Source organism: Mesocricetus auratus, unplaced genomic scaffold, assembly GCF_017639785.1.
Source record: "Mesocricetus auratus isolate SY011 unplaced genomic scaffold, BCM_Maur_2.0 Super-Scaffold_100025, whole genome shotgun sequence".
NCBI classification, from domain to species: Eukaryota; Metazoa; Chordata; class Mammalia; order Rodentia; family Cricetidae; genus Mesocricetus; species Mesocricetus auratus.
The window spans coordinates 16069299-16091126 of NW_024429206.1; the positions used below are offsets into that span (position 1 = coordinate 16069299).

The 21828-nt window shown below is 52.4% G+C and overlaps 1 protein-coding gene across 3 annotated transcripts in view; it reads right to left on the bottom strand.

Annotated features, from left to right (window-relative positions):
- Window positions 1–470: 470 nt before the first annotated feature.
- Scarb1 (scavenger receptor class B member 1) overlaps window positions 471–21828 on the bottom strand; it is a 73808-nt gene continuing 52450 nt past the window's right edge. The window contains exons 7-13 of one of the 3 annotated variants that reach the window (XM_005080604.4): window positions 18585–18751; window positions 13715–13833; window positions 11057–11130; window positions 7922–7973; window positions 7102–7248; window positions 4264–4392; window positions 1089–1231 (exon numbers count right to left, since the gene is read on the bottom strand). In XM_005080604.4, coding sequence (XP_005080661.1) covers window positions 4264–4392; window positions 7102–7248; window positions 7922–7973; window positions 11057–11130; window positions 13715–13833; window positions 18585–18751 — 688 coding nt within the window. In that variant the 3' untranslated portion in view covers window positions 1089–1231. Of the gene's footprint in view, window positions 1232–4263; window positions 4393–7101; window positions 7249–7921; window positions 7974–11056; window positions 11131–13714; window positions 13834–18584; window positions 18752–21828 lie in introns of all 3 variants that reach the window. The other 2 variants (XM_005080605.4, XM_013120965.3) reach the window with 2 other exon arrangements.

Below are 21828 nucleotides of genomic sequence, written 5' to 3' on the forward strand. Positions count from 1 at the left end.
ACTGAGTTCGATCCCTGGACCCGGCTGCTGCCGGTCATCCTGACCTGCACACCTGTGCCACGGCATGGGTCCACACACAATAATAAAACCAACCCTCAAGGGAGGGGGTGCAGACCGTGGCGACCATCAGAGCTTCTTCGTGCACTCTGCAGTGCTCAAACTGCAAATCTCTTGCCCAGTTTCTAGCGAGTCCCTTGAGGGCAAAACACGGCTTTATTCTCAAACAGGGATACCAGGAGGGAAATGCCTCCTTTATAATTGCTTGGACTTGGGATGAAGCTTACACCCTCCCTCGCCACCTTCCCCCGAGTCCCTCCAGGGTCACGTGTGTGACAAGGACGTTCCCCATCAGGCTGGAAGTGGAAAATGGTGCTGGCCCGACACCAGGAGGCATAGTTGGCCACCATGGGGAACACATCCTGGACCCCGGAGCCCCAGCCCTGCCCAACAGACAATCACGGAAGGCAGTGTTAAATCTGTGAAAACGTTTATTGCTTCAATCACAAGTTTCTTCCAAAAGATGATAAAAGTTCTCTTCCAGTAGAAAAAGGGGCAGTTGCAGAGCGACGGGCCTCCTTGTCCCCCACCCTCTGGGGAAGTACACCAGGCCACCAGGCCAGATGCCAGAGGACCAGGTGCCAGGGGTAGATGGCCCACACCTCTCTACCTCTGACACCACACCTGAAAACTAAGGACCCTGAGGGACCTGCCACCTTGGCCACTTACCGCGGCCAATTCAGGGTTTAGGCGACGCAGCAGAGACTGGAGGAAAAGGGCCAGACACGGCTCCAGAGAGCATGTGCAGACCGGTCAGGACCTGGAACTGCCTGCCTGGCCTTGGCACAAGAGGCTGCGCACGCCCAACCCCTAGGAGTGACAGTGCGGCTTTCAGCCTGATGGAGGAAGCCGAGGGCCTGGGCAGGGCCAGCTCCCCATGGGAGGGGCTGGTGGCAGTTGCAATCCCCCCACAGCCTGGCTCACAGGCTGCTTAGAAGAGACTGCCTGTGACTCGGCCGGCGCCGTCAGCAGCGGCTCTGTCCCTGGTCCCTGAGTGTTTTTGCACACGCCTGGGCGCATGTGTGCTGTGCGGACAGGTGTGACATCTGGGGGCTCAGGCGATGGCACTGGCGGACTGTCCGCTGAGAGAGTCCTCAAGAAGCGGGGTGTAGGGGCTGGATGGCTGGTCTGACCAAGCTATCAGGTTTGGGGGGCTCATGGTGTCTTTGGGACCCTGTAGAGAAAAAGAAGAAGTTCAGTCACCAGCCTGTCACCTCGCCCTGCCCCACACATCCCTGGTTCCCACCCCACATCCCGCCAGCACGGAACCCACCTCCTCCCCATCACATTGCTGTCTGCTGCGACCTGAGAGAAGCCACCCTCTTACACACAGGGACTCCTCAGTCCTGTGGGTCACTGGGTTCCATCCCCTCCCTTTGGAGACCGGAAAACTGAAGCCAGAGACCGGCAGAGTCCAGAACAGGTGTATAGCACCGTCGCACAGGGAAACTGGAAATGACCTAAACGTCTGTCCACAGGAGGACTTGTTTAAAACGGAGCCACACGACAGGCCAGGAGCGGCTGTTAAAAAATGGCTCTCGCCGGGCGTTGGTGGCGCACGCCTTTAATCCCAGCACTCGGGAGGCAGAGGCAGGCGGATCTCTGTGAGTTCGAGACCAGCCTGGACTACCAAGCGAGTTCCAAGACAGCCTCCAAAACCACAGAGAAACCCTGTCTCGAAAAAACCAAAAAAAAAAAAAAAAAAATGGCTCTCGTTCATGGAGGTGAGAGACATCTTCCTACCAAATCCTTGCAATGGTGGCCTTAGGGCCTTAGGGAACAGTACGATATGGAGAAAAGGGGTAAGATACAGAGAGGGATAAGATGGAGTAGATGTTGATTGACTCCGATTTGAAAGGATTTCCCAGCTTAGGAAAATGATGAGAATACTGGGTGCCTATCCCTGCCCTGCAGCCCCATTCCCCCTCCCCTAGGACAGAGAGAGACACCGTCACCCCAGCCCTGCCACACCCTCCAGCTGGGTGCAGACAGAGAGGGCTGTGGGTGGGGGAGTGTCTTCTCCCTGGACCAAAGCCAGTCTCCCCCCCCCAACTATAAGCCACAGCACCCCAACATGTGAGAAAGTCTCACTGCAAAGTAAAAACAGGGTGCCGGGGAGGGGTGAAGATCAGAGGTGGAACACACTCAGTAAAAGAGCCCTGGCTTCGATTTCTGGAACACGGACAGACGGACGGACAGATGGATGGACAGACAGACGGACTGACAGACAGACAGAAAAAATCTGAGGCAAAAGTGGGGCACAAGGCATAGCGGTGGTATGGGCTCGGAATCTCAGTACTCGGGATACTGAGGCAGGAGGACTACCATAAATTCAAAGGTAGTCTGAGTGGTCCAGCATGCCCTTGTTGCTAGAGAATAACACGAGGGTTGACTGTAGCTTGGTCTTTCCCAAGAAAAACATGTGCAACAAGTCTATAAGGCACTGGACAGCCAGGACACATTTCCCCTCCCCTCCCCCTCCCCCACGACAGTATTTGACAGGATAATTTAGGACAGGAGACAGACCAATGAGAAACAGAGGTTCAGAGCATGTCCCCAAAGCCACTCTGTACCCTTGTCTGTTCACAGCACCTGACCACACAGCCAAAACCCCTGCCTGCCAACCCCTTGCCTTACAGCAACACCCATTTGCCCAGAGCGAGCGTCTTTTTCTTACTCATATAATAATACCCTTTGGGCTAGCAGTGGCCCTGTCTTCCGTCTCCTGCAGGAACAGCAGGCGCCCCTAGGGGCCACCCCCACACCCAGGTGCAAGGCAAAGTAAGTGTGGGCCTCACCCAGTCTTACTTAGCCAGGCAGTGAGGTGGGGTAATCCCCTATGCAGGGACCCACATGTCACCCCACAGGATGAAGGTCCCTAGCACATGGCCAGGACTGAGGTGTCCCCTGGAGTGGGAAGTCAAGCCACTCTCCATAGCCCAAGGGAATCTTGAAGCCAAACAAAGCCTGGACCAGCCGGGAAAATAAAGAGGAAACCTCAGTTTCACTCCTTTTACTGGGGTCTGGACAGGGCTAAGGTTGTGCAGCTATGGGCTCCATCTGGGCTAATGTGACTATCCAGTCTCTGCTTGGAGACGGCGTTTGTCCCCTGGGAGTCCCCTATCTCCCACCCACCTGGCATACCAAATACCACCTGCAGAGGACACCATTGCTGGAAGGCAGCAGGACACGAGGCCCCACCCTCACCCCTCCTGGAAGCCCCACCCACCCGGACCCTTCCTCAGCTCCAGGGACACATGAGACCCACTGAGCTGCAGAGGCCAGGCCTACTGGGCCTGTCCTTCCTCCTTTGGGGGAGGTGGCACCTTCCAGGACAATCATATACCCACCAGAGCTCTGCTTCTCTGACAGCGAACATTGCTGGAAGTGGCCAGCAGAGACCCAGGAGCCGAGCTGTGGCCTCCACCCTCCTAGCTCCCGCCAAGGAAGGGTTCACACCCAAGCTGGCTTAAAAGTTAAAATAGCTGCTTCTGTTGGGACACAACTCACCTCTGCTAACCTCAAATCGCAGGGCGCATCACTCTTCCTGTCACTTCCCGGGCAGGGACACACCCTGTAGGGCTCGGCCCTCCTTAGCCCTGTACTGGAGATCTTGGGGAAGGGCTGCCTTGGGCCCCTACAAGGTGGGCTGCTGAGTAAGCAGTGATACCTGCATCGGTGGTGAGCTACCGAGACCACCTAGCCCAGCGCTGCACAGGGCAGACACTCTTAGACTGTACTGAGCAACCTGCTATAGATCCTATATGCTCAACCTGGTAATCATATCCTCAGGCCTAGGGCCCAAGTATATATATAGCTGGTGTTCACCAATGCCTAAATTACTTAGTCTCTTACTCCAGACTGGAACCAGGGTGCCTTCTGCACCAAAATACCCTTTGAGGTGCAGAAAAATAGTTTTCAGACCCTCGGGGCTGCAGGGGTCTCTGGGTTTTCAGGATGCCCAGGGACCTGCGTTGAGCAAACTGCCCAGGATGGAGCTCTGAGAAGCAACTGGCCTAACTCCCATCTTGAGAGTCAGTGACCCAAGGTCCAAGAAACTTGAGGCAAGATGGGACCCTCTGTGATGACGGCAGGAGGGTGGCTTTCCATGCGGATGACACCCAGGCAGATGCTGTGGGTGGGGAGGGTGGGGCAGGTCTACCGGCTGCAGACGAGCCGGGGCGGGGAGGGTTACCTGGTACGCACCTACAGCTTGGCTTCTTGCAGCACCGTGCCCTTGGCAGCTGGTGACATCAGAGACTCAGAGTAGGCCTGAATGGCCTCCTTATCCTGCGAGCCCTTTTTACTACCACTCCAAAATAAAAAGCACTTCTCCTGGAAGACAACCAAGCTCGTTTATATTCCGTGCTGTATCACTGGGGAGTCCCTGGGTTCCCCAGAAGTAAAGGGACAGAAGAGAACAGGAGAGCAGAGTCCTCCACCCTGCGTCATGGGCGACCTGCCCCGGAAGATGGACAAGCAGAGCATCAGAGAGCCACCCACAGGTCACAGTAGGGCAAGTGTGGAGGGTGTTTGGGTTTCTTGGGTCTGGTTTGGTGGAGCTGGGCTGGACTTGAACACAGGGCCTGGGGCCTGCTAATCACAGTGTCTCATTTATCTACTTCCCCAAGTCCATGAAGTTTTCAATCAGGGGTAAATATTGACATAAATTTGTTCTCGAGAATGAAGTATAGGAATTAACGTATGGAGTTGGGCGGTGGTGGTGCACACCTTTAATACCAGTACTTGGGAGGCAGAGGCAGGCGGATCTCTGTGAGTTCTAGGCCAGCCTGGTCTACAGAGTGAGTTCCAGGACAGCCTTCAAAACAATACAGAGAAACCCTGGAAAAACAAAACGAAAAACAAAAACAAAAAGAATGACATATGGCTATGTTTTTTACCAGCCAGCATGCAGTTAAAAAAAAAAGAACTAGCCGGGCGGTGGTGTTGCATGCCTTTAATCCCAGCACTCGGGAGGCAGAGGCAGGTGGATCTCTGTGAGTTCGAGGCCAGCCTGGTCTACAGAGCGAGTTCCAGGACAGCCTTCAAAACAATACAGAGAAACCCTGTCTCGAAAAACCAAAAAAAAAAAAAAAAAAAAAAAAAACTGAGACAAACACACACACACACACACACACACACACACACACACACACACACACACGGCCTAATCTTGTTAGGGCAAGGCTGGTAGGGTGTGGATTGCTGTTTTGGCCTCTGATGAAACCTGCAGGGCAAGCAGTCTTGACCCTAGACCCTGAGGTGCAATGAGAAGGAGCCTTCTAGTCTTGGATCCTCCCTCTCTTCTCCAATGGCTGACTGGAAGAGGCTAGCCCAGCTCTCACTGGGCAGCCGCAGGGAAGAGCAACACCAGCCTGGAAGCCCAGCCAATGACTGTCCGTCAGACACTCAAGGCTTCAGTCAACATGGAGAGCCAGAGGCTCCCCGATGCCCCTTTGAGATGACATGAGATCCTGGGCCAGTGCTTGGAAATGGAAGTGGGGTGCTGACGGCTTGAAAGGGTTCTGCTCTTCTCACAGCAAGCAAGCAAGCACACCTCCAGAAAGAAAACCAGCAGACTGGGCAGGAAGGCAGGAAGGCAGCAGGAGCGAAGGTCCCCCCACCAAGCACACCAAGCAGAAAGAAGGGCCTGTGGTCCCAGGATATCTCAGGTTGGGCCCTGCGGGTGGCCACTGGCTCCCTGCCTGCAGACAGCAACCCTCCCGTCACAGCTGATCATCACCCTGTCCTCGACTGCCCAGGCCTCATAACTGCAGCAGCTGCTAGCCCCACGTGAGGGGACTTGGCCCTGAATTTCAAGCTGTATGTTCTGTTCATTTCTGTGACCCAAGATTTATGGGCACAGCCTTGAAGACACAATTCTCACCACTAGTGGATGGACGGCCCTAAGGCCAGAAGGGAACTAATAATCTAGTCACCCCCCCCCACTTGCTTCCTGTTTTTAGTGGCTACATGCCTCAGGGTTACATTTTTCATCCATTTCTCTTCCTTCCTTATAGAAGTCACCCACACCCAGGGCTGAACTACACTATTCCATTTATTTTATTTTCCGAGACAAGGTTTCGTGTAGCCCAGGCTGGCCTCAAATTTTACATTTAGCCGAGGATGACTTTGAATTTCCAATCCTCCTGCCTCAACCTCCCTCCTGAATGCTGGGATTACAGGCACAAGCCACCACACCTGGTGTGAAACGGTCACCAGATTTCAAAGATTAAATCTGGAAAAAGAACTGAGAGAGCCTTTGTATCTTGCGTACTGATTGCACGCCTTCTCTGCGCTTTTAAATTTTTATTCTATGTGTGCGAATATTTTGCCTGCATGTATGTGCACCGCGTGCGTACCTGTTACATCCCCTGGAACTAGGGTTACAGAGGGTGGAGAGCCACCATGTGAGTGCTGGGCATGGAACCTAGGTCCTCTGCAAGCAATAAGTGCTCCCAACCACTGAGACATCTCTCCAGACCGACCGACTGACTTCCTTCCTTCTATTTTTTTCCGATCTATTTGTCACTTTTGATTGCAGATTTTACTGTCAGTGTTGACGACTGAATGGATTTGCTATACAAGGGCTCTCTTGCTGAGCTACCCCTCAGCCCCATATTTTGATATATTTGGGTTAAACAAAATTTATAACTAAACTCACTTAGAAAATCTAAGTTCAAAGCCCACATGCGGCTCCTCCCACCTGCATCTCAGACCCAGCTCTGGCCCAGCCCACTTTCTGTTATCTTTTACCTTTGATAAAGTTTCCTTTCTGCTTGGTTTACCCTGGCTTTCATTTGCTTGTCTGACCAGGCCACCTCCGCCTCCAGCAGGCACTTCACAGGGCCTGCACCAAGTGGTACCTACTTGCTGGTCAAATGACTGGGTACGTCTCTCAGCCCAGCACCCGCCGGGGAGGGTCCTGGGCCTTCCGGGACAGGCAAAGAAGAGCAGGATGCGAAAGTGCTAGAAAGAGAGCTGGCTGCAGGAGACAAACCCGACCCCGCCGGAGCACAGAGTCCTGCCGCCCCGCCTACTTACCTGGCTCCGCAGCTGGTAGAGGATGGGCACCAGCAGCAGGAGGCCACCCAGCCCCAGCAGCACATACTGCACGTAGTGAAGTACCTGGGGCATCAGGACCAGCTGCGTATAGAACGTGTTCAGGGGCTCGCCGCCCATGGCACCGCTCTGCAGCAGGACGGACCGGCAGGTGAGGGGGGCTGGGCTGCACACCGCACCTTCCAGAACCCTCCCTTGCGTCCCGCCCCACCCCCAAACTCAGACCGGAGAGCCCCAGGGCTGCCAGAAGTTCAAGGAGAACTACATTTCCCAGAAGCCCTTGCTGTTGGCACTGACCAATGGGAGGTGGACTTAACCCCAAAGGCCTCTCGCACAAGCGTCATCTCTTACACGGGTTAGAACCTAATCTTAGGACCTGAAGGGTCAGGAGAAAGATGAGGTGGCATGGTGCCGATCTCCACCTCCGGGCACCGCCTCAGACAAAGAGGAAGCGAACCTGACTTCCAGGAGCCATTAGCAAACCCCGGAGCAGGCTAAGTGGTTAAAAGCATTGGCTACTCTTGCAGGGAACCCAGATTCCCTTCCAAGCATCCACTTGGTGACTCACAACCATCTGTAATTGCAGTTCAAGGGGATCTGTTGATCTCTGTGGGTACCAGGCTTTCATGTGGTACACATACATACATGCAGGAAAAACATCCATACGAATAACTAAATTTAGGTACCAGAAATTAAGCTAACATTAGCATCAAAGTGAAATAAGATAAACAAGCCGGGCCTGCACCTCTTCAATCAGATACACGCAGGCTCCCCAGACTCCCTACTGCCCGCAGAGCCTCACCTGCTCAAACCACAGCAATGGCAGGACCACAGGCTCGATCTTCCCTGTTTGCCTAGAAACAAGGGGACACAGAGTGAGTGACCGAGGGTGACCTTGAGAATGGAAGCTATGTTCGGAGTTAGGGGTGCTGTGTTACTCAATAGAGCTTTTGGTTATCATGTGCACGGGCTTGGTCCAATCCGCAACACCTCACAAGAAAATGGGACAGAAAGATGTAGGGGGAGCTTGGAGGGCAAGAGCTCAGTACATTTGACTATCCTTAGCCAAGTTCGAGGACAGCCTGGGCTACATGAAACCCTGGCTCAAAAAAATAAATAAACTAAGGGGAGTGGCATGCTCACCAGGTAATGGTGTTTGCAACCAAGCCCAACGGCCTGAGTTCCATCCCCAGGATCCACAAGGCGGGAGGGGAGAATAGGCTTCCAAAAGCTGTCCTGACCTCCATATCTGCTCTTCCCCAATAAATACATTAAAAAATAAATAATAAGCCGGGCAGTGGTGGTGCACGCCTTTAATCCGGGAGGCAGAGGCAGGCGGATCTCTGTGAGTTCCAGGCCAGGCTGGACCGACAGCCTCCAAAACAATACAGAGAGACCCTGTCTCATAAAACCAAAAAAAAAAAAAAAAAAACAAAAAACAAAAAACAAATAATAAGAGGGCTGGAGAGATGGCTCAGAGGTTAAGAGCATTGACTGCTCTCCCAGAGGCCCTGAGTTTAATTCCCAGCAACCACATGGAGGCTCACAATCATCTCTAGTAAGATCCAGTGCCCTCTTCTGGCCTGCAGGCAGACATGCAGACAGAATACTATATACTAAAAAATAAATCTTTTTTTAAAAATCTTTCTTATTTATTTATTAAGTATACAGTGTTCTGCCTGCACACCAGAAGAGGGCACCAGATCTTGTTACAGATGGTTTCAAGCCACCATGTGGTTCCTGGGAATTGAACTCAGGACCTCTGGAAGAGCAGCCAGTGCTCTTAACCTCTGAGCCATCTCTCCAGGCCAAAAAATAAATCTTTAAATAAATAAATGATAAGCAATACCAATGAGTCGCATCCCATGGGAGCCTGGGTGGCTGCATTAACAGCTGTCCACAGCTGAACCTGGTCCCACCACACAGGCCCAGACCCAGCAAGTACTTTCACGTACTCATGGCGCCGGGGGATGGGGCAATGGGTTAAGCATTTGCTGCTCAGGTATATGCACCTGGGGGCAGATCCCGGAGCCTAGAGCTAAAGCTGTGTGCAGCTTTAAACCTCTGACCCCAGGGCTGAGAGGGGTAGAGACAGGGCTGGCTGGGGCTTCAGTGGGAAACCCTGTCTCTAGGGAAGAAGGTGCAGAGTGACAGAGCAGGACGTGCAGCACCCTCTTCTGGCCTTGCACACATGCATGTAAGTGTACATGAAACATGCGTGCGTTCACGCACGCGCACGCGCGCACACACACACAAACACACACAGAGCCAGCAGGCCTGAGCAGACTACATCTTGAAGTAGAAGCTGATGGGAAAGGGTTGTAGTGAAAACACGACACTAGACTTTGGTTCCTTACTGTGACAACTACTGCCAGAAGTTGACAGTGTAGACGGTTCTGGGGACAGAGGACAAAGATCTCCACTTCTGCCACCTCTCCATAAATCTATAAAGATTCTAAAGAGTATTTGAGGCAGTGGAACAAATCAATCTTTGGAAGCTGCCCTCAGGAGCTCACGCCAGCCCACTTTGGCCTCCAGTTTCAAGGGCCTGCATGAGCCAGCTAGAGTGGTTCGGGGTCAAGTTCAAGGTCACGATGGGCTACAGAGTGGGTTCAAGAGCAGCCCGAGCAATTTAGTGAGACTCTGGCAAAACAAAAGTGAAAAGAGGCCTGGGGGTGTAATTCAGTGACAGAGTGTTTTTCCAGCAATCAGGAGTTTCTGTGTGTGTCTGTGTGTGTGTGTGTGTGTGTGCGTGCCTGTGTGTGAGTATGTGTGGTGTATGTATACACGTGGGTGTAATTCAGTGACAGAGTGTTTTTCCAGCAATCAGGAGTTCGTGTGTGTGTGTGTGTGTGTGTGTGTGTGTATGTGTGTGTACATATGTGTGAGAGTGTGTGTCTGTGTGGGAGTATGTGTGCTGTGTGTGTATACATGTGGGTGTAATTCAGTGACAGAGTGTTTTTCCAGCAATCAGGAGTTTCTGTGTGTGTCTGTGTGTGTGTGCATATGTGTGAGTATGTGTGCCTGTGTGTGAGTATGTGTGGTGTATATATACACATGGGTGTAATTCAGTGACAGAGTGTGTGTGTGTGTGTGTGTGTGCGTGCGCGCGCTTGTGTGTGAGTGTACACGTGCGTGTGTGTGTGTGTGTGTGGTGTATGTGTATACATGTGTGTATGTGTGTGAGTGTACATGTGCATGTGTGTGTGTGTGTGTATGTGTCTATAGGAGTCTATCTGAGTTAGGTGCTTCCTGGCCTTGGTTTCCCCCACAGAAGGTCAGGGTCGGGCTCTGAGTATGAGACCTGTAGGCCCTGCTGGCTTCATTCCACTCAAGCCATGAAGCCCAGAGCCCATCTCTTCCTCAGTCACATCCTTGTAAGTGGTTCCCAGGCACCGATCTGTGACACTGACCAGTGATCAGCTCCAAGGCCGGATTCCACCACCGAGTTTCTGCCTGGCAAACGTGGAATGGGGCAGAAGCCCTCGCAGTCTCACTCCGTACACATAATTAAAGTAAATCCAGGGAATGATGGTTTAGAGCACTGGCTGCTCTTCCAGAGGACCCAGGTTCAATTCTCAGCACCCATACAGTGGCTCACAACTATCTGCAACTCCAGTCCCCTGGGATCTCATGCCCTCTTCTGGCATCTATGGGCATTGCGCTTACATGGTGCACAGACAAGCAATCGGGCAATCTATTCTATTATGGGGAGACAGTTTGGATTGACCAATCTGACTGTCGGAGGAGAGACCTTAGGGAAGGGGGAATGAAGGAGTGTAGGGGTGCAGGCTGGGTCTCCATCCAGAGCAAAGATGCTTTCATAGGGAAGACAGAAGTGGATGGACCCTTCTCTTGTCCCATGCCTTTCATCCACCAATGTATGGAGCCTCCTGGTCCCTGATGCCTTCAGAAGTTTCCACACCAACCTACTCACCCAATGCCCTTGACAGACTTGATGTAGAGGCTCAGCTGCAACTTCACAGAACAGTTCATGGGGATCCCAGTGACCTGGAGCAGAAAACAGTGAGGAGAACTGTAAGACCATGGAAGCCATAGGGCTGGAGACATGCCTCAGAGGTTAAAAGAACTGGCTGCTCTTCCAGAGGTCCTGAGTTCAATTCCCAGCAACTACATGGTGGCTCACAGTCATCTATAATGAGATCTGGTGCCCTCTTCTGGCGTGTGTATGCATAGTAAATCTTAAGGGGGAAAAAAAAAGACCATGGAGGCCTGCTCCAGCTCTGGAGCCCTGAGAGGCTTCTCACCCACATGAACCAGCCAAAAGACTGGGGCAGCCACCCTTCTGGAAACTTCCCATGCAGACACTAGGCTCTCTCTCAATGTCCCCTCTATAGAGCCACTCACCACCAGAGGGGTGATCTCCATCTGGCTTTTGTTTTTGTTTTTCGAGACAGAGTTCCTCTGTAGCTTTGGCTGTCCCAGGCTGGCCTCAAACTCACAGAGATCCGCCTGCCTCTGCCTCCTGAGTGCGGGGATTAAAGGCGTGCGCCACCAGTGCCCGGCTTGGTTTTTGTTTTGTTTTGAGACAGAAGTTCATGTGGCTCAGGCTGGACTCCAACTTGCTACATAACCAAGGATGATCTTGAACTCCAAATCTCCCTGCCTCCACCTTCTGAGGGCTGGCTCATGCCTAAATTTACACAGTGCTGGGATGGAACCTAGGCCTTTGTGCATGCCAAGCGAGCACCCTATCTACTGAGCCATATTCCCAGCCCTCGTATAGCTTCCCTCAGACAGTGCCTCCCAAGTGTGGGGCACGCGCAGTTAAGATGGCTTTCAATCTGTTTCCAGCATTGTCCACTGACTCAGGAAGCTTATTGCTGGGCCTGCTCCAGGGTGGATACGTTTAACTGCACTGTCTTTTCTCTTTACTCATAGCAATGCAGGATCCTGCCACTTCCTAGCAGAGGCACCAGCAGAAAAGCTTCCCACATGAGGCTCTATTTTTAAAATGAGACGCTTTACGGCCGGGCGTAGGTGGCGCACGCCTTTAATCCCAGCACTGGGGAGGCAGAGGCAGGTGGATCTCTGAGTTCGAGGCCAGCCTGGTCTACAAAGCGAGTTCCAGGACAGCCTCCAAAACAATACAGAGAAACCATGTCTCGAAAAACCAAAAAAAAAAAAAAAAAAAAAAAAAGAGAGAGAGAGAGACGCTTTACAAAATAATAATAATAATAATAATAATAATAATCTCTAGGAGAACTGACACTCACGTCATTTAAGTCAGGAAGAAAGCTCTAGGATGAAACGAGAGAAGGTTGGTGAAGAGAGAATTAGGACCGCGGCTTTGGGCTGTTTGCTGGGAATGCAGTTAGCCCTGCCCAGATCATGTGACTCTTGCGAGGATGATGGGAGCAGAAGGCCACCTCTCATGTCACAACCCCCACAGTAGAGGACAAGGACATTGCCTTTCCCCTGAGCCCAACGCACTCAGGTCCCTCCTGTTTCCAGGACAAAGGCCTCCACAAACCGGACGTGACTTACAGAGGTGTGGGGTCACAGCCCTGCACACAGATCCACCATGGGTGGGCTGAGCGACCCTCCCCAGGAACTCGGCCAGGGTCTTGGAACCTGAGTTCCAGGGGGCCTCCACTTCCTAAGCTAGGGTGTTGGTCTCGATGTGCTGCGCCCATTTGCAAAGACAGCTGACACTGGGCACCTATGTCCTCAGGAAGTCTGGAGCACGGACCTGCCTCAAGGAGAGGGACCCACAGGACAGGTCTCCAGTCAACACCCAGGCTCTTATCCCGGGGGCGGGGGGCTTTCCTGGCATAAAATACTTCCTATGTGTCAGGTTTCTTGCTGCGGAAGACAACAGACAACTTCCCCCCACGTGCCTACCCTCCCTCTGCAATAACCCTTGCCTGTGAGCCAGGTGTGGAGATGTACTTGGAAGCTGAGGCAGGAGGATCGCAAGTTCTAGGCCAGTGGGAGGCCCCGGCTCAGAACCAGAGTATCTGTCGTGTGGGAGAGACCCAGGCTTCCATCACGCCCAGTAAAAAAAAAAAGGTTTTCACAAAATACCTTCAGGATGCCATGGGTGTTCAAACAGAATAGGAGTCCCAAGAGTCCCCAAGTTAATGGTAAGGACAGTAGCCTGACTGGTCACAAGGAACCAGAAGCAGAGAGAAGAGCTGTGCATCCCAGAGAGGGCCTGTGTCTGGGCGTCACCCTTCTGACCCTGGCTGGTGGCCACAAGTTAACACAGGACAAATTCCCCACGCTGATTTTTCTGTGACACACTGTGGCTCACACTGATGTCTCAAAATCTTTAGTGTCTTGACACTGTCAAAGGTATCTCTAGTGCAGGAGACGTCCCAGCTGATATTTCTTAATTAATTTACCACCATATATCTTTTTATAGGCCCCAATAAAAAAGTAACGACATCACTGAACTATGGAATTGGGGACCTTTGACGGCTCGAAGTTCTAGAAGCCGCCACTGTGGAAGGAACTGGGCTCCCCTGCCCCAGGTAGAGCCAGCTCCCCCAGGGGGGACGAGACAGGGGAACAGTGGCCCGTAGCCACCCATAGGAACCAGCCCTAGATTCTAGAAGGGCACAGAGCTTACCGGGTGGATGTCTAGGAACAAGGAGTGCTCCTTTGGGTCAGGGTTCAGACCTAGAACGGCTTCTGATAGCACGGGGTCTGCATTGTAGAAGTGAGGGTGTGACAGAAACAGAGGCGCACCTGGAGGAGGGGAGGGACACAGTCAGAAGACAAAGGGGTTCACAATGGCCTGGCTGGGAGCCAGGGGTGCAGGACAAGGAAGGAAACAGACTTATAGGGGGGCATTAACGAGATGGGACATCAGTGACCAGGCAGGGAGAAACCCTTCCCTCATTGCGTAGAGAAGTGGGCACAGGATACGGGGTGGGTGGATGGAGCCAGGGTGGCTGAACCCAGTGGTGGCGGGGGGATGAGGGGGTGGGAGGGCGGGGGGAGCGGGGGGGAGGGGGTGGGGACACGGACGGGGAGAGGGCAGCTGCTACCAAGCAAGGGAAGGCACACCAGGCAGGAGTGTGGCAGAGGTGAGAGCACCACGGAGGCCCCAGGGCCAGAGCTGCAAGAGGGAATCCTGGGAGATGAAGATGAAAAGGAAAACCAAGGTCACATGATTCCCCATGTGAGTGGCCAGCCAGGCACAGGGGCGCTTCTGCAAGCATCATAGCTCAGGGGTGCATATGAGCTGGTCTCTGGGATCACAGGAGGGGAGAGGGGACAGCCCCGGTCAAAAGGTTCCCATCCAGGGCCCTGAGGAAGGACCTCACCATCAATCAAGCAAAGTGGCCCAACACAGCCATCTCAGGACAAGAGTTACCAGCCTCCCTTAAGAGGCCACAAGACGCACTGGGGCAACAGACTCGCTGAAGGGAGGCGCACTGCTCTTCAAAGCTGTGCTTCGTAAGCCTTTCCATTCCCAACACTCTAAAGTTAAAAAAGGAAAGAAAACCTCGGGGCTGGAGAGGCAGCTCAGCGGCCAAGAGTGCTTCTGCTCTCGCAGAGGACCTGGGTTCGGTTCCCAGCACCTATGTCAGAAGGCTCACAACTGCCTGTAACTCCAGCTGCCTGAGATCAGACATTTCTGGCCTCTGACCGGACCCGCATTCATGTGTACAAACAAACACAGAAATAATACAAAAAATACACATCACATAATTTAAAAAAATCAAACAAATCTTTAAAAACCAAAGGCAGGCTGGGTGATGGTGGCACTTGCCTGTAATCCTAGCACTGAGGAGTTTGAGGCAAGCCTGGTCTTCAAGAGCTAGTCCTAGGACAGGCTTCAGAGTTATACAGGGAAACCTTGTCTTGAAAAACCAATAAATAAATAAATAAAACCCTTTCCTTTTTATTTATACAAAAAGGGGAAAATATTGTGAGATACCTGATTGTACTGTGTAAAGATACGTCACTGTGATTGGCTAAATTAGAAGCTACCTGGCCAATAGCGAGGCAGGAGATACAGGTGGGACTTCTGGACAGAGAGAGCTCTGGGAAGAAGAAAGGAGAAGTCACCAGCTGCACCCAGAGGAAGTAGGACATGCATAATTAGTAAGAAGTCTCCGTGTCATTTTTTTGGGAGCTGGCTGGCCGGACAGAGAAGGACTCATTCCAATGGAGCGAGAGTCAAGCCACCCCATGCTTGCCTTCAGTTTGGAAAACCTCATCCAACCTGCAAATGGAGACACAAGCAAACACCAGAGGCCCATTTCTATAGAGGGGACACCGTGGATCCTGGGGAAATGAAGCTCCCACCTAACCAGACCTGGAAGGCACAGATTCTAACAGAGTGTCATGGCTGCCAACTCAGCCTGCTGCAGATGGCATGCCCATGTGGATTTCTAACAGCATGTGTGTTTCATCTTCCATTTTTATTTTCAAACACCCTCTGAGAGACGCGCCCAGGGCAATAAGCATAATTAATTTACAGCTTTATGGCCCATGTATCCAGACTTAACTGCTCAGGATTACCCCGGTGGTGATTAAGGGACACTCTAGGAAAGGTCCAAGGCTCTCCCAAGACAGGGAGATGAGACACAGGGAGTCCTGAGTCAAAGAAATTCTCATGACCCAGAGGGGGAAAGCTATGTGTATTCTTTATCGTCAGATACAAATGCCACAGAAATGTGGCCTCGGGTGCTCCCTCACAGCATGTGCAAGAATGTTCTAGAAGCAAGCTTGTAATAGTGAAATGCCAAGAGACAGCTCCATGAGCCAGGAAGAGCTAAGGCGAGCAGTGTATAGTCCCTCTGTGGAATACTACACAACAACCTGGAGGCCAAACTCAATCACCCACCATCTTGCAGATGGACCATATCAAAGTGACAAAGGGGCTGCAGCATCAGGGGACGAGGGGGAAAGATCACACACCATGACTCCATCTACATAAACACCAACACCAAGCAGAGAGCCTGGAGACCAAAAGTCAGGCCGGTGGGCAGGAGGAGCAAGGGAAATACTGTATCCGCCTCCTCGCGGGCTGTTGTTGGCCGCTTGGCTGTGCTCCCCTTGAAGTTTTCAAACTGCTCATCTCGTCTGAGCCACCCCTCCCCTTTCCTGTTCTCCTTCCATTTAAAAAGGCAAGTGTTAGGGGGTTGGGAAAACGGCTCAGTCAGTAGAGCGTCCCCTGTGAGAGCATGAGGACCTGAGTTCAGGTCCCCAGAACTCGCATAGAAAACCAGATGTGGCAGCCCACACCTGTAACCTCAGTCCTGGGAGGCAGAGACATGTGAATTCCTGGAGCTGGACAGGACAAGGATTAGTCAGAGGATCTGACGGAGGAAGACAGCCACCTCAGGCCTCCATGCACACCTGTGTCTGCACACACAGGCTTGTGCCCTCCCCAACAAACAAGGAACAAGCTACAGACACAAGCATGCTTAGATTCTTTGGCACGTATGAAACTCTTTCCCTGTCAGCAGAGGATGTCGGGATGTCACGGCTCCTGCAGTGTGTGCGACCCCCTCCCCCTGGCCAATCAGCACAGCCTAAGCCTGGCCTCAGTGACTAGGAGCAGCTGGAGCAAGCTCTGGGACCACGCGCTGAGGGGAAGGCAGAGCTAGGGTTGTGGATACAGCTTCCTACCACAGGCAAGCCCTGGACCCCGTGCCTGTGTAGGGCTCTGCCCTGGAAGCTTGAGCCCCACTAACCTACGAGTTCCCCAGTCAGGCCAGGCAACTGCCCCTGCCACAGGTCTGATGGCTCTGTGCAGCGGGTGACCCGGGAGGATCTGTCTCACAAGGGGAAACTGCAGAGTAGGATCTGTCATTTCTTCACTTCTCTTCTTTACCCCCATGGCTGTATCCCCAGAGCTCACTTCTCTAGCTACAAGACAGAGTTCCACTCAAACAGGCTCTGAAAGTCAGGGTCAGTCAGAGAGGGGCTGTGTCCACCAACCGCCAGACCCAGGCCACCAGCCTGCTTCAGGCCTAATGCTCTCTCTCTCTCTCTCTCTCTCTCTCTCTCTCCCCCCTCCCTCTCTCCCTCCCTGCCTCCCTCCTTCTTTGTTTTGTTTTGGTTTTTCAAGACAGGGTTTCTCTGTGTAGTTTTGGTGCCTGTCCTGGAACATACTCTGTAGAGCAGGCCAGCCTCAAACTCACAGAGATCCGTCTGCCTCTGCTTCCTGAGTGCTGGGACTAAAGGTGTGCGCCACCCCCACCCGGCTAGGCTTTCCAGTTTCTGTCTCTGCATATGTTAACACTTTGTGAACAACTACTATAAAGGTTGTACGGGGGGGGGGGGCACAATGGCACAAGGTTTGCAGTTTAGGGAGGAGACAGGCAGGGAAGGGTTAAATAACATCAGCTGCTGCTGTGCCTCCCTGCAGGCACCAGGGAGGGACAGAGACAATGAACAGAGAATGACCAAAGGGCCAAAGAGGTCCGGGAGATCAGGGAGGGCCTCTGAGAGGACGTGGACAGAGGAAGCTTTTAATTTCAAATTGGTTCGCATTTGGCGCAATATGAGCTGGCGAGGACTGAGGGGCCCACAGCGGCAGACTGGGGCAGAAGCCAGTGGGAAGGAGAAACACGGCGTGGGAGGTTCCTGGAGCTGCCTGGGCCTGACCACCAGGTGAGGGGTGCAGCCTGGAGCAGACACCCAAGTATCCAAATTGAGCAACGGACGTGGGGCATAGCAGGGTCTGGCACATTAGAACTCAGAGTAGACGCCAGGGGACACAGCCAGCACCGAGATTCACACTCGGCTGAAGAGGAGAGTTTTACACAACAGCAGAGTTACCAGAGACTGCCAAGCCCTTGCTCCTTAGCAGGTGAACGGCCCCAAGGGGTGTTCCCACCCACATCCTAGTGGGTAAAGGAGTTACAGCCACAGCCACCAGGCTAAAGATTGGCTGTCACTCAGAATCTTTAGTCTCACCGTGGCCCCCATCCAGCCAGTCTCTGGGGTCCTGAAAACTGTAAGAGCTGGGCAGAGGAGGAGGCCAGAGAATGAAGTGTTTAGGGGAATCTGGTGTCAGGGTATGTGCCCACAACCCCAGCACTCAGAAGGCAGAGGCAGGAAGAATGGAAGTTAGAAGCTAACTCGGGCCACACAGCACTACCCGGTCCCAAACTGGATGCTAGGTTGAAAGGAAGGGACCACAAGCCAAGGAATGTGGTAACTCCAGAAGCAGGGAGGGGATGAGGGCAGACTCCTCTCCATGACCAAGAATCAGCGCCCATTGTCAGATCTCAACCTCAGGGCAGGACCCTTCGGACTTCGAGCAACATAGCCTGCGGGTAATGAGTGCTGGTGGGACATTTATCAGGGTGGTGTTATCTTTTCCACTTATCTTTAGCTCCGTATCTGTGGCACTGAGATCATCAGGGGTGCAGAGACCAGAGATTAATGGGACTGCAAGCTGGCAGCAGATAAAATCCTGGTGCCACCCGCACCTCAGCCTGGAGCCGGGGACGGAGTGCCGACGGGACACTTACCAAACCTGCAGGTGCTGACGTTTTGAATGCCGGACTCGAGACACGGGCAGAAGCCTTCATTGGGTGGGTAGACGGACCCATTGGCAAATAAAGTTTTAGGGGCCGTGAAGCGATAGATGGGGATGCCTTCAAACACCCCTGAATCATGGTAGGTGAGCTTCATGGACCTGCAGGGAGGAAGCAGAGTGAGAGCTATTCTTAGTATTCTACTAAGGAGGAGAATCAGGAGACTGCGGTCATTCCTGGCTACATAGCAAGTTCAAGACGAGCCTTGATGATATGAGACCCTGTCTCAAAAAAATCAAAATAACAATAATAAAAAGCCAACGAGGGCAAAGTTGCACCCGTACTGCCCACCTGGTAAATTTTCTCCTTGTTCCCCAAACAATAAAGAAAGCCAGCACTTGCACAGGGTCCTGTTGCATTAAGTGTGGTCAGTCACCTGAGAGTCACCTAAGAGAGTTTGAAGTTTACAAAGCCCCTGTCCACTTACAATGAAATGCCATTCTTTCTCTCTCTCTCTCTCTCTCTCTCTCTCTCTCTCTCTCTCTCTCTCTCTCTCTCTCTCTCTCTCTCTCTCTCTCTCTCTCTCTCCTCTTTCTGTTTTTAAGACAGGCTTTCACTGGCTGGCCTCAAACTCACAGAGATCCGCCTGCCTCTGCCTCCCAAGAGCTGGGATTAAAGGCATGTGCCACCACTGCTTGACACTATGGTCTCTTGACCAGAGAGGACTGTGGAAACCAGGGCTTTGGGCAATGGTCCCCTGTGACTGCTGAGGAACAAACAATCAGCATGGTCCCTGCTGTCACCCTGCAGTGGGAGGCCACCCACAGCTTCCCTCACCCCTCCTGTCTCACTCCACCATCCAGGGGCCTCCTAGGTGCTGTTCAAACACACACACACACACACACACACACACGCACACACGCGCGCGCGCACACACACACACACACACACACACACACACACACACACACACGCACGCATGCACGCACGCCTGCCAGATGGTGGCTTTACTACTATGATTGGAGAGGCAGAGGCAGGAGGATCTCTGTGAATTCCCGACAGCCAGGGCTACACAGTGAGACCCCATCTCAAAACAAAACAAGAGTCCACATGGGGTGGACTGCAAAAGGGTGACACTGGATCTCTCCCCCTCCACCCTCGCCTCTTTCGTTTTCTGTCTTTCTTTATGAAGCCCTGTAGTCTCCCTACATAGCCCTGGCTAGCCTGGAACTGGCTATGTAGAACAGGCCGGCCTCAACATCACAGGGATTCACTTGTGTGCTGGGATTAAAGGCACTGCCCAGCTGACACCCAGATTTCTCAGACCTGATTCTAAATAAAAGATCTTTTCAACAATGTTTAGAATAATATTTCAGATAAGTAAAATGTATCTAACAAATGCATATTTTAGTCAAATAAAACATTATTTTCATACAATGTGATGGTAAATCTTGTCAATTTGACATATCTAGGATCTCCTGCAAGGAGACTCTCAATGGGAGACTGCTAGATTGGGCTGGTCTGTGAAACTGTCCTGATTCGCTTAAGATCCAGCCCACAGCGGGCGGCACCACTCCCTAGGTTTGGGTCATAGCCTATATAAGAGTGGAGCCAGCTATCTGAGTCCTAGGCATGAGCGTACTCAGTATGACTCTTTGCTTTTGTAAGTAAACTGACTAGCTGCTTGGAGTTCCTGCTTCAGTCCTCACCCCCACCCGCAAGGATGGGCCATAATCTGAAGCATGGGTTGTTTTCTAATTTATGCGGCAGCACCGGGCTCAGAGGATCTTATCAAGCCAATGTTAAATTCCCTGGTTTTGACCCTCGTGACTGTGTAAGCAAATGCCTTTGTTTTTGGGGAACACCCCTGAAGGGTTGATGGAGAGGGACACCTGGCCTGCATCCCACTCTCACAGGATTCCAGACGAGGGCAAACAGGAGGGTGTAGAGCAATGGTTCCAGGGATGCGCAAAATCGAAACACAGAGAACAACTGGCTGGGATGTGGATGAGTGTCTCCCAAGAGCCCTGAGGTCAAGGGCTGGTCTCGGTGTGGGGGGGGCAGGGGTGCTACTGGATCCGGGAAATCTTTAAAAAGTGGGATCTATGACTAGTAGCGGGGGCGCATGCCTTTAATCCCAGCAGTTGGGAGGCAGAGGCAGGCGGATCTCTGTGAGCTCGAGGCCGGGCTGGTCTACAGGCTAGTTCCAGGATAGCCAAGGCTACACAGAGAGACCCTGTCTTGAAAACAAAGTGGGATCTAATGGTAGAACTTTGGGTCATTTAGGGTGGCCTTGAAAGGGGCTGTGGGATCCCAGGCTCTTCCTTAGTTTCGTGTTTGCTTCCCAGCCCTGAGCTGAACATCTTGCTCAGTCACGGGCTTATCAGAAACACTAGCCTGGCTGCACCCAGGGCCTTGTGTAAACCAAGCAAGTGCTGCACCCTGAACCACACCCCAGGCCTCCCACCACACAACACAGCCTGCCACAATGCTCAAAAGCCACAGCTTGTCCCTGTAAGGAAAGCTCAAAACCTGAGAGGGAAACTCACTTTTCATTCCTCTTTGTGTCGAGGATACGGGTATTTGTATGTCTATGGTTGTGCTTGTGTGTGTGCCCGTGCACGCGCACGTGTGTGTGTGTGTGTGTGTGTGTGTGTGTGTGTATGTGTGTACGCCTGTGTGTTGTAGGTCAGAAGCCAACACTGGATTTCTTTTCCAATCACCTTATTTTTTTTTTAATTTATTTATTGTGTATACATTGTTCTGCATGCATGCATGCCTGAACACCAGAAAAAGGCACCAGATCTCATTACAGATGGTTGTGAATCACCATGTGGTTGCTGGGAATTGAACTCAGGACCTCTGGAAGAGCAGCCAGTGCTCTTAACTGCTGAGCCATCTCTCCAGCTTATTTCTGAGACAGGTCTCTCCATGAGCCTGGAGCTCATTCATTCTGCCAGGCCGGATGGCTTTCTAGCTCTCTCCTGCCTCTGCCTCGCCGTGCTAGGTTTCCAGGCTCACACTGCTACTGAGTTCTGGGGACTGAACTCAAGTCCTCTTGTTAATGGTGAACACTTACTGACTGAGCCATCTCAGTCGGCCAAAGATGATTTCTCTAAGTCTGAACTTAGGGGGCTGGGGCATGATTCAGAGGCAGACCACTTAGTGTATGTGAGGCTCTCGGTTCTATTATTAACCATACACACACACACACACACACACACACACACACACACAC